This window comes from Schistocerca cancellata, chromosome 5 (assembly GCF_023864275.1).
Source record: "Schistocerca cancellata isolate TAMUIC-IGC-003103 chromosome 5, iqSchCanc2.1, whole genome shotgun sequence".
NCBI lineage: Eukaryota > Metazoa > Arthropoda > Insecta > Orthoptera > Acrididae > Schistocerca > Schistocerca cancellata.
Genome location: NC_064630.1, coordinates 153,758,693 through 153,776,946, shown reverse-complemented (window position 1 = coordinate 153,776,946; position 18,254 = coordinate 153,758,693). Strand labels below are relative to the sequence as shown.

Here is an 18,254-nt window from a genome sequence, read left to right as displayed (position 1 = left end):
GGTGGAGTTAATGTCCCATGAAGTGACCTGTTGGGCTGAGGAGAACTAGGTGAAGTGAAATGGGAGAGAAAATGCTGACTCTGTGGAGGAATGGGGGTCAAGTGTTTTGGCTCTGAGTCCACATCAATGGATCTAAATCAGACAAGGGATGTGGGGGTGTAGGGGTCTAGGAAGGTTTCTTCCAGGCGGACCATATACAGATTGGCACAGAAGAGTGCTACGTGGGTGCTCATGGCCATGCTGCTGATCTGTGGGTATATCTACCCTTCAAAGAAGAAATAGTTTTGTATGAGGATGTAACTGGTTAATGTATATGGAATGAGCTGGTGGGTATTGAGTCGGAAGTACTTGGGGAGAGACAGTGTTCGACAGCAACAAGGCCCAGGCATGGGGAATGTTGATGTATGAGACAGTGGCATCAACAGTGATGAGTAGGAATTTAGGTGGAAATGGGGTAAGGTCAGTTCTGAGAGTCAGTGAAGGGAGATGTTTATGTCATTAATATGAGAGGATAGGCTACAAGCAGTTGGTTGGATGTCAACTAGAGTGGAGATTCTTTCAGTGGGAACACAATAACCAGCTGCAATTGGGCAGCCAGGATTGTTAGGTTTACGGATGTTGGGAAGCATATAGAAAGTGGGCATGTGGGGAGTCGTTGGGTTGAAGAGGTAGATGAATTCAGGGGAAGAATTGAGAGATGGGCCTACAGATTTGAGTAGGGATTGGAGTTTATGCTGGACAGCTGGGATGGGATCACTATGGCAGGCCTTGTAGATGGAGGAGTCAGACAGCTGGCAGATGTTTTCTGTCAGCTAGTCACTGCAATTCATCATGACACTGGTGGAAGCTTCTTCTCCAGGAAGGATGATTAAATATGGGCCTGTTTTGAGGTTGTAGACAGCTGTTCTTTCTTCCATTGGCAGATTTGAGTTCTTGTGACGGGACCTGGAGAAGGATGGTGAGACCAGTTTGGAAGTAAGGAATTCCTGGAAGGTAACCAGGAGCTGGTTACATAAGGGGGGGGGGGGAGGGAGAGGGGGAGAGAGAGGGGGGGAGGGGGGGGTTATGTGGTGGTATGAACTAAGAGAGGCAAGGTTCAATGTTGGGATTAGATTGCCTTTCATTGAAACCACTGGTATCAAAGACAGGTTCCACTGTGGGGATCAGGAGAAAGAAACAGGTCTCTGACGAGTCCAGCATGGTCGAACTTGGGAGTGTGGCTGAAGGTAAGTCCTTTGGGTAGGACTGAAAATTCTGTAGGATTGAGTTTTCTGATGGATATGTTGACAACACTAGCTTGTTTTGGTTCTCTGTTTCATGGGATGCAGGGTGGGAATTCTGAAGTATGTGGCAGATGGAAAAGGTCAGCAAAGCAGGGTGTGGGTGCTATGAGAAGCTGAGATGTGTTTCAATGGGGGTAGGATAGGCACTGAATGGCAGTGGTGCTCTGAGGCAGGAGTAAGATATCAATAAATCTGATTACTTTTACAGATAGTGTCTGGAGTGCTCTTTCAGATGTTGTAGGGCAACAGATTCAATTTGGAGGTATGGTTTAGGTGTCTTGAGAGGGAGGAGAGTTGGTTGAGGGATGTCTGCACCCAGGATATTTGCTTTTATAGCATTAGATTGATGAAGTATAGGGATTCATAAAATCTGAAAATCTGAAGATCATTACGAAAGGAGGTAGCACCCAGAGAAGAGAATTTTTATGGTTAGAGAGTAGGGGACAGGGGGAGAGGGGGGGGGGGGGGAAGGGGTCAGGGAGATGGATTTCATGTGAGATTGGGTTTTAACTAGGGATAGTAATACTTTTCTGAACTGGCACAGGTAGATGGAGCATGATTCCATTGTGAATGGGATGTTGCTAGCAGGAAAAAGTGAAAGTTTAATACAAATGTAGGAAATGGACAGATGTAAGTGTTAGATAGTAGTAAAGGGAACTCATTGGCTCCAGCGTACCACATTCCTATCCTGTACACCTGCTGCCTCACTTTCCCCATATCTATCTCGCACATCTGCTGCCTCCTTCCAAGCCATTAAGCACTATTTCCCAAACCTCTCTCCCACTCCCCCACTTGCACAACAATAACTCACTAAAATTTACCTACCTAACTGAAATCCCAGCATAGTGGATTCAGCTGGCACAGTGTAGCTGTGTGTGTGTGTGTGTGTGTGTGTGTGTGTGTGTGTGTGTGTGTGTGTGTGTGTTTTCTTTTTCGGGGATAAGTGCCCATGTTATAGCCTTAGAACACTAATACAAAAAAGAAGTTAAAAGCAGCTACACATTACGCCCAATCAATGGAAGGGAAGAGAGCTAAGACCAAGGACTTCCTCTTTGAGAGAGGGCCACAAAATACGCCGTAGAGACAGCGGAGGTCACGAACAAAGATTAAATGTCCTTTGCAATATTGCTACAATGGATAAAAATTAAAATGTGGTCAACAGCCCGCATGTCATTCGCTAAAATGGCTCATAACTCAGATGACAAACATACACTAGAATGTAACTGGTTAAAAAAAGGGCATTCACTCGAGAAATGGTGAACCGTCAAGGATTGATGACAACGAGTACAGATGGAGACAGATGGAGATGACTAAAAAATGATCTCTTCATGGTGAGAGGGCCTAGAGGAGGTCAGCCAAGTAGCTGCTGGGAAAAGTTTTAATTCCCTGGAAGTTGTCCCCACAAAGATAAAATCAATGGTAATGCCAAAGTGACACCACCTACCTACAGATAGCAACAAGGATATCAAGGAGAGGAATGGAAGAGCTAGCGAGCCAAGGTAGGAGGACTGCAGGCTTGGCTGCAGCGTCAGCAGTCTCATTTCCTGTCAGACTGACATGAACAGAAATCCACATGAGCATCACAGTGGCTCCCGAGGACAGAGGCTCTGAAGAGCGCTAAGAGAATTGGAGCATATGACACAATTAAAAACCCTGAGTCATTGGATGTACTGAGTGGCCTGATAGAGGGCAAAGAGCTCTGCTGTAAATATTGAGCAGTGTTCTGGAAGCTGATACCGATAATGGTTAGTGCCAAAGATGAGGGCACACTCAACAGATCGGACACGGATTAATTTCCTTAGGAAGATGGACACAGGCTGATGCATGAAGCCAAGGCAGTGAAGGGTTCACTGGCCAGTAGCATGCAGTTAAGCTGCTGGAGTAGGAGTAAAAAGCAAACTCCAGGAGGTAACAGACAAGAAGGGCACACTACATACTGGCAGTCAAGGGAGTCATCAAAAATGGAGGCATAGGATGGTTGGCCAGGCGTGACAGACAAACGTCACATGCATCCATTGGGGAGAACATTATGCTGGTATGACAGCAGTAGTTCAACAGCTTCTGCATGGAGACTCAATCAGGCTAGTGTACAAAGCGTCAGTGGCCAATGGATTCCACAATGGTGGATTGTATTAAGAAGGCATAAGATGAACAGATGTGCAGATGAATGAACGTAACACCCATAGTCTAGTTTCGAATGGACAAGGGATCCACACTCCAGGAAGTACTGCTTAGGTCACGTAGGACACTGAGGAACTGGGTACAGCAAGTGGCCAGGTAAGACATCTGGGAGGACAAAGAAAGTTTTCTATTGAGCACAAGTCCCAGGAATTTTGTAGTTTCAGCAAATGAAAGGGCAACAGGCCCAAGATGTAAAGATGGTGGAAGAAACCCACTGTGCTGCCAGAAATTCATACAAACAGTTTTGTTGATGGAAAAGTAAAAGCCATTGTTGATGCTCCACAAATAAGGATGGTCAAGATAACGCTGAAGAAGCCGCTCAAGGAGAACAGCAATAGATCACAAAGCCATTGATGAAAAGGGAGCTAGAGATGCATGGTGGGAGACACGCCATGATAGGATTAATGTCTATAGCAAAGAATACGAACTCTGGACAGACCCTTGAGGTACCCTATTCTCCTGGATAAAGGTATCCAACAAAGCAGAACCCACATGTACCTTGAAAACCCTATCTTTTAAAAATTCCTGGAGGAAATGGGGCAGGCAGCCTTGGAAGTCCCACATGTAGAGAGGAGGAGGATATCAACGCTCCAGCAGGTGTTATAAGCTATCTCCAATTCGAAAAACCCAACCACAGTCTGGTATTTCCACAGAAAACCATTCATGACATGGGTGGACAAAGTGACAAGGTGGTCAACTACAGAATGGTGAGCTCGAAATCCACACTGTGAAGTGGTTAGTATAGCGCGAGTTCCAAGCCACCATACCAGGTGGCCATGAATCGTATGTTCCAACGACTTGGAAACACAGCTGGTGAGAGAAATGGGTCAGTAGCTAAAAGGAAGGTGGTTGTCCTTACCGGGATCAGGTATGGGTATGGAAGTGGCTTCACGCCAGTATCTGGGAAATGTGCCATCTGCCCACATGTGATTGCATGTATGAAGGAGAAACTGCTTGCCCGTAAGAGAAACGTGCTGAAACATCTAAATGCAAACATTGTCCAGACCTGGGATAGAAGATCAGGATGATCATCTAGCTCCCTCATAGTAAAGACGGCATTGCAGCATTCAAAATTCTGAAACGAGAAGGGTATCGCCCAAGCCGCCTCCACTCATTTCCAAGGGAGGAAGCTGTGGTGATAGTGAGCAGAACTCAAAATCTCCACAAAATAGTGGCCAAAGGTTTTGGAGATAGCAATACGGTCCACAATGACATCTGCTACAATCAGGTCAGAAATTGGAGAATGGACAGACAGCCGACGGAGATTGCCCCACGCGATGGAAGAGGGAATGAATCTGTTGAAAGAACTAGTAAATAAAACCCAGCTAGCTCTTTTGTTATCCCAAAGAATGCAATGACACTGCACAGACAACTGTTTATAACGAGTACAGTTCGTCATGGTATTATGACAGTTAAAAACATGGAGAGCACGTCTCCAAATGCAAATTGCATCATGGCATGCCTCATTCCATCAGGGGACTGGGACATAGCATGGTAAAGATTAAGTGTGAGGTATGGAACATTCTGCAGTGGTAAGGAGAATGTTGTTAAGGTGCTCTACCTGGTCATCACAGCTGGGAAATTGTTGTACGTCAAAGGTTGCTGGGAAGGAGTAAAGCCTCCGGTCAGCCTTAGAAAGCTGCCAATTGGGTTTTATACATGGGTGGGGGTAGGAGTCAGCAAATGGATAGCGCATGGGAAATGGTCACTCAAGTACATGTCACAGAGAACGAACCTCTGGAGATGACAGGCAAGCTGAACAGTGCAGAACAAGAGGTCTAAATGGGCACAGGTGTGCACTGAGTCTGAAAGTACATAAGTGCTCCAGTGTTAAGACAGATGAGGTTAAGTTGATTGAGGTCAGCCAAGAGAGAACCTCTCAGACAGGTTAAGGGAGAGCCCCAAAAGGGATGGTGAGCAATAAACTAACTGAGCAGCAAAAAGGGGTGAGGGAGCTGCCCAACAGTGTGGAGGAAGTCTGCCCTGGCAACACTGGATGACGGAGGGATGTAGACGTTGCGAAGATAAAAGGTGAATCAAGGAAGGGTAATGCGGACTGCAACAGCTTGCAACCGAGTGTTCAGTGAGATGGTTTGGCTATGGACATAATTCCGGATGAGTCCACCCTCAAGGAGAAGATCAAAGAGGACTGCAAGGAAATGCGGGAGGTCAAAGCTCTTGTGAGGACCCAATTTTGTTTCTTGGAGGCAGTAAACAAGCGGACGTTGCGATTTCAAGAGCAGCTGTAATTCCTCCTTGTTTGATCTAATGTTGTGAATGTTCCATTGGAAAAGAGTCCTAACAGGGCATGGGAAGGAGAGAGAATGTGAAGGGTAGGCACCTTGGCGGCCACTGAGTGCCGCCCTTCAAAGATGTTTGTTGGCTGGAAGGACGTAAAAAGTCCTTTTCAGCTTGCCAGTTGTGTAGCAGGTGATTTTGCTGCCAGGGGCAAAGATTTGGTGGCTTGTTGCTCAGCTGTAGGAAAAGGAGATGGGGATGCTACCATGATACTGGTCAATTTTACAACCGCAGTGCTGAATTAGAGGTTGCAAATCTGTTTGGCCCTGTCCTTTTTGGAGCGAGGCATATCAAGATCGGTACTGTAAGTGCCGGATGGCAAGATGCTGTGCTTTCGAGAAGCCAACAACTTGCAAGTGACAGGGTGAAGTACTTTTTCTTCGCACAGATTTCCTAGACCGTCCGCTCATTGAAATACACGGGACAGTCTCAGTATGAGACATCGCAATTGATACAGCAGGGAGACAGGCAATCACCCTCATGAGAATCCCTACACAAGTAACACATTTGGTCATGTTTTGAAAGGACAAGCAAAGGTGGTTGTAAGGTTGACATTGGTAGCAATGCATCAGGTTTGGAATATAAGGTTGGAGCATGATGACTTTGTAGCCTGCTTTGATCTTCGGTGGAAGCACTACTCGATAAAGTGTGAGAAAAAGAGTGCATGTGGGCAATAGGATTGCATCAACATTTTTCACTACTCCATGGACTGCAGTGACGCCCTGATCAGACAGGTAAGTTTGGATTTCTCCCTCAGTCAACCGTCAAGCACCTGAGTGCAAACAACACCATGCAAAGAATTTAGCATTGGTGGTCATCAACACAAACAGGAGAGCCGTGGAGGAGAGAAGCTGTAAGCAGCTGTTGGGTTTGAAAATCACAATTGGTCTCCAGAAGCAAAGTCCCGACACATAAACAGGGCTCACAACTGCAACACCATTCTGAATAATAAACAGATTAACCATAGCATAGGACTCACCTCCTTCAGTATGTGATACAACAAGGAACCGAAGTGCAGCCAGGAGAGTCTTTGAATCTTTAGCCTCGTTCCATTTACATTTAGTAACATGGAGACTGAGATGATGATGATGACTGGCTCATTACAAAAAAATCCCCCATGATTGCCAGAGGCTCCAATGGTGCACTCCTTCCAACTGGGGGGCATGCATTACGGTACGGGGCAGGAGCAGCCGCAAGTGCCTGTCAGGTGAACCCTACCCATTGACCTGAGGTTGGAAATTACGCGTTACCCAGTCGCCTGTTCCACAGCAAATGCATGGGCCGGCATTCAGGAGCGCACAGGGAGAAATAAGAGAGAAAGACATACCACAAATGCCAAAGCAGAGGAAGGGTAGGAGAAAAAAAAGATGAGGGACTGTTCCAATTATCGGGCTATTGAAACTAACACATTCTCACAAATATCCCAGACTTGTTCCCCAAGGGAGGGAAAAAAGAATAGCAGGAGGAGAGATATGCAGCACAGAAAGGGAAGAGGTGCTGCAAAGGCACATTTCTTTTCACTCCAAAAGAATATTTCGATATGAATATAATAGAGGGAAACATTCCACGTGGGAAAAATATATTTAAAAAGAAAGATGATGAGACTTACCAAACAGAAGCGCTGGCAGGTCGATAGACACACAAACAAACACAAACATACACACAAAATCTAGCTTTCGCAACCAACGGTTGCCTCGTCAGGAAAGAGGGAAGGAGAAGGAAAGACAAAAGGATATGGGTTTTAAGGGAGAGGGTAAGGAGTCATTCCAATCCCAGGAGCGGAAAGACTTACCTTAGGGGGAAAAAAGGACAGGTATACACTCGCGCGCGCACACACACACATATCCATCCATCCATACAAGACACAAGCACAAATGTCTGCTTGTGTCTTGTATGGATGGATGGATATGTGTGTGTGTGCGCGCGAGTGTATACCTGTCCTTTTTTCCCCCTAAGTCTTTCCGCTCCCGGGATTGGAATGACTCCTTACCCTCTCCCTTAAAACCCATATCCTTTTGTCTTTCCTTCTCCTTCCCTCTTTCCTGACGAGGCAACCGTTGGTTGCGAAAGCTAGATTTTGTGTGTATGTTTGTGTTTGTTTGTGTGTCTATCGACCTGCCAGCGCTTCTGTTTGGTAAGTCTCATCATCTTTCTTTTTAAATATACAAAAGAATATTTCCCCGTACATAAACTTTCTTCACTGTTTGGAAAGGTACATCCTGATAACACTCTTGTACGATCATCGCACTGTTAGAAAATAAAGACTGTAACATCAAAAAGGTTTCTAACATGCTTCACAAGAGACTGTTTCTTCAAGTAAAGTTACATGTCATCTGCTCAAAACATATAATATTCAGAAGCCTATATTTGTTTCTCATTTTTCTATCATAAAATACTACTATTTGATGTATAAGCACATCAACTGTTATATAATTAAGTAAGTCAGTCTATTCGACAATTTACAGATAATGTCCTGTTCATTTGCATACTACGACAAGTGTCACATCTCTGATAGCATTTTGAATGTTACCAAAAATTATATGTAGTCTTCAGTTTCATTGTATTGTTAAAAGCATAAATTTGGGAACATTATGATCTCAAAGCATAAGAGAATGTAATCAAAGTAACAGCAGCAATAACAAAGGCTAGATAAGTAGGTTGTATTACCTTAACTTCATGAGGTGTCAGGAGATGGTATTCTGGCAGGGTGGAGATCTCCTCTGGTGTCATCGTCTCCACCCCATCTCCACTGCTATCGTGGCTGGGACTTCTGCTGCTTCTGCAGGTGGACCTTTCTTCGATAGAAGATGAGCCGTCGTCGTTTCTTTCTCTAATAAATAATTTATGTATCCCATTTAAGTCACATGTCTCTCTACGGTGAAAACATGACAATGACATAATAAATCAGCAACATAAAACAAAATGCAAATATTGGTGCCTACACTCAACATATAACTAGATATGATATTAAAATGTTTTTCGTCCTCTGTGTCATTATGGATTCATATTAATATGAAGAGAACATCTGTACCAGTGATGGGACATATTCTGCATGTTAAACAAATATGATACTACTGAATTACTACTGATAACACAAAACTGCAAAACCTAATGCACAACAGTTTATATGTAACATTAATTTAATCCCTGAAACAATAGGTTTCATACCTGTGCGACAAGTTGCTGCTCAGAAGAAGCAAAAATAATAATAATAACAACAATAATAATAATAATAATAATAATAATAATAATAATAATAATAATAATAAATCTGTGATATCATATACACTGTTTTATTGTTAATGAAGAAACTGCCATTTTTTCTGAGGATATTATCATAACCAGAATTATTATTAGACTTTCAATATTTTTTTATACAAGTACCTTCATCAAACTTTACAGTGGTGACAAGTTTTATACAATAATCAATTATGAACACAGAAAAGAAAACACAAAATAACTAGCTTATTAAAGAACTAAAATATATTCTTTTATCACTTAAGGAAAACACGTTGTAATTATTAGTTTCTAGGAATTAATTGCAATTTAGCTAAGTTTGTACTATGCTCTTATATTTGTTTAGGGCCACTATACCAGCTGTAGGTGGTAATTTATTGAAAAAATTTATGTGTAAGTGCTTGTAGTTATTATGGACTATAGCAAGTCTTGCAGAAGGCAAATACAACAAGTGACTGTGTACATGCACATCATAACTCATGTTGAATTTTTCCAAATTTTCTCCAGTAGAGATTAAAAATTTATATATATACAGACTGGGCACTGTCAGAATGCCAAGACATTTAAACAAGTTTCTGCTGGGCTCTCTGCCAAGAACAGGGCCTTGGGCATTTCTCTTTTTTACTGGGAGTATCATGGTCTCTCTTATTTGCATATAAAAGCTGTAAACCAGGTTGTTCCAATACTGCCCTATGAGGCCAGGGCAGCCACAAGTGCCCACCAGCTCATTCATGGACAGGTGCAGGTAGGCTACTTGCCAGATGGCCCTATTGCATGCATTCTGCACATGTGTGACCTGCTTGGCCACCTCTGCCCACCTGCTCTTAGTCAGTGCAATAAAACTGCAGAATCAAGCGAGGTGCCATAGTGGTTAGCACACTGGACTTGCATTCAGGACGTCGGCAGTTAACACCCGCGTCCAGCTGTCCTGATTTAGGTAGTCCATAATTTCTCTAAATCACTTTACACAAATACCGGGACGGTTCTTTTGACAGAGCACAACCGATTTCTTTCCCTTTCCTTCCCTAATCCAATGGGACCAATGACCTCTCTGTTTGGTCCCCTTCCCAAAATCAGCCAACCAACCAACAACTGCAAATACTATGGCCTGATGCAAAACTGCCTGTGTGTCAACTGTTTGCCCCTCTGCCTTTTGTAACCTATTGCTTGAATAAGATTTGAATAAATGGCATGATTTATCTTCCATGCTCTAGGAGTCCAACTTTTAGATAATCATATTGTATGAGACTGAGTCAGGTCCTTTGCTTAAATCAATAAATGTTCCAAACACAGTATCCTTGTTCCATACCCTTCATAAACACTCTTCACTAATGTTCCAACTGCTTCTACAGTTGACAGGCGAGACCTGAGTCTTTAACTGCTTTTCACTTAAAATTCCATTGTTTTCAAAATAGCTATACATCTTTCTACGCATGCAATTTTCTATTATCATAAATATGATTAGTACCTTTGAAACAGAGTGTTTTATCACCTTTTGTATACATAGACAATGTAACTGCGAGTTTAAGACTTTTAAGGAAATTTCATCATTGAATACTCTGACATTGAGAGAAGTGATATTTTGATTTTCTTTGCAATACACTTTATGATGTAATTACTGAATGTAAATTGTCTTTTGTTTTAGAATTGGTTAGTTTGTTTGTGAATGTAATTCAATGTGATTAAGGCCCAAGTAAATTTCTTACATCTTGTCTGTTTCACATGATGTGACCCAGGCTTCTACATCTAAGGCAGAATTATTATGTGGCGTGATGGTACTGCCACTATTTACAAAACATTCTTTGAAAGTATCACAGTCAACAAGGATACAGATTTCTTTATCAAAATTATTAATTTCCCTTTTGATAACACTCCAGGCTGCATTGCACTTATATTTAGAATTTAAATATAGTCATCATTTGCACTGCACTTCACAACTTTGATTTGGAATCTATAGCCAGCCGCGGTGGTCTAGCGGTTCTAGACGCTCAGTCAGGAACCGCGCGACTGCTACGATCGCAGGTTAGAATCATGCCTCGGGCATGGATGTGTGTGATGTCCTTAGGTTAGTTAGGTTTAAGTAGTTCTAAGTTCTAGGGGACTGATGACCATAGATGTTAAGTCCCATAGTGCTCAGAGCCATTTGAACCATTTTTGGAATCTATACAGTTTTTCCATGTTTTTATGTACTTATCCTTGTCCCGACCACTTTTATGTGACCTACTTTTCACAATGATTAGTAGGGTCCTGAGTTTCTTAAGTTGTAATGAGTACCATTTGTTTTCATGATATTGCACCTAACTGGTGAATGAAGTTCAGCCCTTTACTGCTTTATACTAAAGATATGTGTAACGACAATGAACATTCATGTGGCTGTCATAATGAAAATTATTGCATAGCTTACTGGATGATTTGATAATGAGCATAAACTTGAAACTAGTCTGTCAAATAATAAAGGAAATTGTTATTTGATGGTTCTCTGCAACTTGCGTAATTTCGTTAGGCAGAATAGTTGCTGACGTCATGCCTTCCAGAATTCTGGAAATCAGAAAACTTTGTGATTGACCCCTTATACTTATAAACGTAGACTACTGCACATACAAGAACTGGATCATAAAAACTTGCTAATCCCTTGCAACAAATTTCAAACATAATGTCTGAAAGTAAAAACAAACTTTTAACAAAGGCAGTCTCATAGAATTTAGAGATTTCCTCACAAATGGAGCAGGTAATGTTTGAAAGGACTTTTGTGAGAATTTGCACCATTATCATTAATCACCTATGTTTCGGTGAAGCAGATGGAACATTAGTGACTGATTCACCAAAAGAAAGTCTGCCTTAAAAAAAGTAACAGTAGATGTACTTTGAAATCACTAAGAAATTCCTGAAACTCAATACATTGTTAATCGAGTTCCAGGAATCTGTACAACAGGACTGGAAAAAACCACTGCATAAGAAATACCACTGCAAAAGAAGTACATCAAGGTGGGTCTGAACTACTGCAAAAATTCTTCCACTTTGTTGCTGCCTAAAAACATATTTTACAGATCTCCTAAACTGATAAAAATTGACATACCACATGACAGTTGTACAATGCTAGTTTAAGGAAGGTTGGCAACTGCAAAATAGATGTGGGGCTGAAGAGGATGTATCATAATAAATATAGCATCAACAGACATTGAGAGTACCTGGGGCTGAGGATCAACATACCATATGATTTTCTATATAAAAAAAAATACACTAAACAATGAGTTTAAGAGTCCCGATGATGTTTGTTCTGGCTCCCTTACAACTTGTTTCTTCTTTTTAATGTTGTTAGGGAAATCTCACACAAATTCTTTTATTCATTTTTGTGATGAGCACATATTTTGCTAGCTTAATTGTGTACTTTCTAAATGTGTGTAGTATTCTCACTGGATGATTATGCAACACGCATCTGATTTTATCCAATGAATTATTTAATGCTACAGCTCAAATGTGAATGGTGTATGCATTTAGTAAGAGCAACTTTAACAGTGCAAAATTTATAACTATCCAAAGTGTAATTAAGTCTTGACTTCCAGAATGTGTACACTCTCTCATGTGAAGATGATGCGAGGAAGTCAGAGCAAACAACATAAGGCTCTTATTTGCAATGCACAATGTTGAAGTAAATAAAGCGCTCTTTCCAAAAGTGAATGTTAAATCACAGTAAAACCACTGATGAGTAATAAATCACATTTGAACTCTAAATATGGACAGATTACTGTAATTCTTCCATCAGTGATGTGTGTTATGATCTCGGTATTCAGTAATTTAGTACGAAGGAAAATTCTAGAGTTAATAAGAAGACTATGTATCTAATCCATCAAACACACACAACTACAATATCTAAAGACATATTACACATACATATTTCAAAGCATTTCAAAACACGTACTGATGCGTGGCAAGACACAATCTTCCTGCCTTTTTCAAATAGATTATAGACAAAACTACGGAGAATATGAAAAAGAAATAAATGATTACACACAGTAAATTCTTGATGTAAAAATCAAGGTGAACCGCTAGCTTTGAAAAATGCTTTATCTAGTGATCTACTAAGCATTTATACATTAAGAATAAAAGTAGACAAACTATAGAGCATCTGCAATATTAATGACTAAATCGGATGACTACATTTAGTACAAGAAAACCTATTACACTGAAAATTTACATCAGAATTGCAGGAAAGCTCTGCTTGAGATGGTGTATATAATGATTTCGCACTTATCCATTTGCTCTACCTTAGTTCCCCATCAGGGTTGGATGGTGCAAAGAATTTACGATGAGCCATAGCATTCCAAGTGACACAGACAATAACATGGACTAAAATAAAAGAAAATAGTGATGTTACAAGAAAGTTATCCCACTAGCAGTTTTGTATGCATCAGAGGCCATAGCCATTATTGGTCAAACTAATTTTGCACCAAATAACAAGAATGTAAAGTTGTTAGATAAATGCATGGTTTCACATAACAAAGTGAAATTTGACTCAATGGAAAACTAGCACCTGCATACATATCCCACAAGTCACCAGATGGTACCACTACTAATCATTTCTTTCCTGTTCCACTCGCAAATAGAGCAGCAGAAAAAAACGACTATTCGTACGCCTTCGTCAGAGCCCTACTTTCTCTATCTTCATGGTCCTAATGTAAAATGGATGTCGGCGGCAGCAGAATCGTTCTGCAGTTAGCTTCAAATGCCGGTTGTATAAATGTCCTCAATAGTGTCCCATGAAAAGAACATCGTTTTCTCTCCAGGGATTTGCAATTGAGTTCACAAAGCATTTCATAATGCTCGAATGTTGATTGAACCTATCCATAACAAATCTAGCAGCCCACTTCTGAATTACTTAATTGTCTTCTTTTAATCCTACCTGGTGGCAATCCCAAACTTGAGCAGTGTTCGAGAAAGGGTCACTTTAGAGTTCTATGCATAGTCTCCTTGACAGATGAATCACACTTTCCTAAAACTGTCCCAATAAATCGAAGCCTACTGACTATTCACCTTTTGTGCTACCACCCTTTTGTGTTTGTTCTACTTAATATCACTTTGCAAATCTTACACCTAAATATTTAATTAATGATATAAATATAATAGAGGAAAACATTCCACGTGGGAAAAATATATCTAAAAACAAAGATGATGTAACTTACCAAACGAAAGCATTGGTATGTTGATAGAGACACTAATAAACACAAACACACACACAAAATTCAAGCTTTCGCAACCCATGGTTGTTTCATCAGGAAAGAGGGAAGGAGAGGGAAAGACGAAAGGATATGAGTTTTAAGGGAGAGGGTAAGGAATCATTTCAATCCCGGGAGCGGAAAGACTTACCTTAGAGGTAAAATCCCACTCCCGGCATTGGAATGATTCCTTACCCTCTCCCTTAAAACCCATATCCTTTTGTCTTTCCCTCTCCTTCCCTCTTTCCTGATGAAACAACCATGGGTTGCGAAAGCTTGAATTTTGTGTGTGTTTGTGTTTGTTAGTGTCTCTATCAACATTCCAACGCTTTTGTTTGGTAAGTTACATCATCTTTGTTTTTAGATATAAATATTTAATTAATGTGACTGTCTAGCACCAGCCTACTAATGCTGTATTTGAACATTATGGGATATTTGCCCTACTCATATTCATTAACTTACATTTTTCCACATTTAGAGCAAGCTGCCATTTATCACACCAGCTAGAAATTTTGTCTAAGTCATATAGTATCCTCCTACAATTACTCAACAATGACACCTTCTGATACACAACAGTGCATCAGCACCCAGCCAGAGATTGGTGCTCACGCTGTCCGTCTGATCATTTATGTACACTTCCTTGCAGATCTCTGCACCCAAATCAACAATTCAGTATACACAAGATTCTTCAGTTTCTATGGACATATTTGCATACTAAGACTCGCCATTTAACATGATCATTTCAAAGACAGTGAAGATTAACTTATCAGAAGAGACCGACGAAAGAAGGTCTACACAATATAAACATCACAAGTGACATACTAAGAAAAGGAGGCACATTTGAAACATTAGTAACTGATTAAGATTTCATTAAGAGACTTCAAAACAAAATTTGTGAAAACTGCAAGAATAAAGAAACAACACAATGAATTCATTACAATATTTTCTGGACATAAGAGTGCAAAATACAAAATGTCCATTGACTATCTGATATGCCACATTTAAAACAGGAATTTTAAGAAAAAGAGTTAAAATAGCTTAAATAAAATAAAATAATTAAAGAAACACTGTGCTGCAAACTATTACCCTTCCATCTTCATGATTCCTTTAACTCTGGTAGAGTTTTAATAAAACTAAAAAACGTACCATTAACACAAGTACAAAATTATAGTATACAAATTAATAATGACTTATCTCAAAAATAGAATGGTTTGAAAAAATATATAATTGTATGCTTACCTTTTTCTTGATTGCGATGAGAGGATGGACCCACTGCTGCCCTAGGTAAAAGGCAAACTGATACAATCAAAATATTTACCATTGATATAACTCAATTATGTAAGTCTACAAGTCAACACACTCAGCTCTCTGCTTGAACAATACACAAGTATCCTTAACAGGACAGATCTTTCCCATAGCAGTTGTTCAGAATTATGAAACAGATTTTTTCATGTAAGTCACACCAGATTTTAGAAATAAAGATGTGTGTAAGGGATGATCAAAAAGTTTCCATCTGAGGGGGTTGCTGCAGCGTATATGCAATGAGCGACCCCAATGCATCGACGTTTACCCAAGGGATTAACATGGCATGCATGTCTTCCCAAAGTGCATGTGGTAAATGCGGAAACAAGAACTATGGCGGTGTTATTATGAAATGCATCCAAATAGGACCAACATGCTATTATTCTTTTCTTGGCTGCCGGAGGACAAACAAGAATAGACATCCATCGGAGAATAAAGAGTATGTACAAGGCAGCATGTCTGTCAAAAACTTCTGTTGTGAGTTGGTGTGCCAAGTTCTGTGCTGCTCGCGATTCAACACAAGATGCTGGTCGATCTAAGAGGCCAGCCTCATCCATTATGGCCAAAAAGTGTGAAGTTCATCATGCCCTATAGTCCTAATCTCTCCCTGTGTGTTTATCATGCCCTTGATCCCTTAAAAATGACTTGTCGGATGAAGATAAGCTGCAGGCAGTTCTGGGCTTCTTCATGCAGTAGGACCTGGTGTTTTACCAAATGGGTACTTTCAACCTGGTGCATTGGTTGAGTGACTACCTCTAAGGTCACAGCAATTGTGCCTGATCGGCATACTGATTCTGGACTGTAACCTGAAATGGAAACTTTTTGAGTGTTCCTTATATAACAGCAAACTGATTAGTTGGGAGATAGTGTATAATTCAAAAAACAATTCACGTTGTCACTGTGGAATAATTATAGATCCAGCAAAATAAATAGCAGCATTTTTGAAATTTTTACAACGGGAATCCTGCCTGTTACGCTCAATGGACAAGTATCAGCTTAGGCAAAAGCAAATCAGATGCCATTAACAGTAACATTGTGGCAGAATTACTACTTACAGTCTGAATTTATGACTAAGAGAACAATAATTAGAATCTTATATGACAAATTACACTACTAAACATCCATCATTTAATTAATGGCAGGATAAAAACCCTCAACTTTAAAAAAATTAAGTAAGTTTGCCGCTTATTTGTGAGGCAGTTACAAATGATCATGGATTTGTATTTGTGCACTTCATTTGATAAATTATGCCATATTATATAGTGAAATCTGAGAGTCTTTGACTAAAATATCAATTGGGTAAAATAATTATATTGACCCATTAAAATACGAGATGTCAGCAAAAGAACTGATTACCCAATTTTGCTGCGAGCATAAAAAGCAGCAGACTGTGTAGATGGAGTACTCCACACTTTGGAAAATATACAGAGGCATCCATAAAATGCTATTACTATGCACATGAAGGGAGCAGAGAAAATAACCACCCCTGCAAAACATAATATTTATCTTGTCTATGTTCAAGAAACGGATTCACAATTGGTAATCCTCTAAAAAGAGGCTATGCAAACTTTTCTTTTACACTGTAATTTGCAAAGTTTCAACAGGTTCCCATGAAGAAATTAAAAATATTTTGGCTCTCCTTATTTTACTCTTGCATATCATGAATAAAAAGTGAAGTAGCTTATAAAGCAACATTTTAATCGTTCCCGAACAGGAGACAGGAGTACCTTTCAGTGGAGCTGCAATAACGAAATTACATCACTGTAAAATGTACAGTAGACAGAAAAGATAGAGACAAGAGAATTAAAAGAAGAAAACAGGCTCAAGCAACACAGAACAGGAACAAGAGGTGTTCCAATGATGGAGATTACAAGAAGCTAGCACTGAAAGAGCAGTAAAAAAGAAAGAGGAGAAATAGAGAGAGAGCAATCTAAGAGCAATTGGTTTCTACAGTGTACCCAAAAATGAGCATTTTATGCTTATATCTCACACCAGTTGAACAGGAAAGGTCTGTTTACATGTAGCTCTGTCATTTGTCATCATATTTGGTTAAATATGGCAGATTTTTTCCAACTCCATCACGGTATCATCTGTTATAAGCATTTGCTTTTACAAGGGTTATATGAAAAGTAAGGTCTGATTGGCTGCGAAATGGAAGTCACAGTAAAAATCAAAAATGTTTTACTTGCAACAATTACCTACACCTTCCCGCTACTTCTCTACACAGTCACTGCTCTGACTTACAATTTCCGTCATAGTGTTGCACCAGCTTTCAAACACACTCGTCATATAAGGCAGCTGTCTGTGCTTTCCATCAATTCTCTATGCTGGTCTTCCGTTTGTTGTCTGTGTCATAAGGTTTTCTTTATAGCCAGCAGTTCATGTGAGCAGAGATGAAAATCAAAGGGAGCCAAGTCAGAGCTGTATAGTTGGTGATAAAACACTTTCCATTGAAAATTCTGCAGAAGCTTCTTTCTTGTCCCTGCAGTAAGCAGCAGAAAATGTGCGATTGCTAAGTTATGTGGGGTTGCATGAAATCAGGCAAAATTTCTCAGCAGACACACACAGCTGGTGGGAGAGACTATTTTCTAGGCGTCTTTACATGCTCGCTGTGTGCTCATAATTGAAAAGAATACTACAAACACTGCCCCACACATCTGTGCAAAGCTTCATTGTATTTTCACTGTGCTTTCCATTTCATGGCAAATCGGACCTTACTTTCTGAATTACCCTCGTATAT

The 18,254-nt window shown here is 40.3% G+C and overlaps 1 protein-coding gene across 2 annotated transcripts in view; it reads right to left on the bottom strand.

Moving 5' to 3' along the window:
* LOC126187418 (transcriptional adapter 2B-like) overlaps nucleotides 1-18,254 on the bottom strand; it is a 111,266-nt gene that overhangs the window by 47,183 nt on the left and 45,829 nt on the right. The window contains exons 9-10 of one of the 2 annotated variants that reach the window (XR_007537724.1): nucleotides 15,452-15,487; nucleotides 8,430-8,592 (exon numbers count right to left, since the gene is read on the bottom strand). Coding sequence is in view for 1 of the 2 variants with exons in the window: in XM_049928489.1 (XP_049784446.1) it covers nucleotides 8,430-8,592; nucleotides 15,452-15,492 (204 nt within the window). In the remaining variant the exon portion in view is untranslated. Of the gene's footprint in view, nucleotides 1-8,429; nucleotides 8,593-15,451; nucleotides 15,493-18,254 lie in introns of both variants that reach the window. The other variant, XM_049928489.1, reaches the window with a different exon arrangement.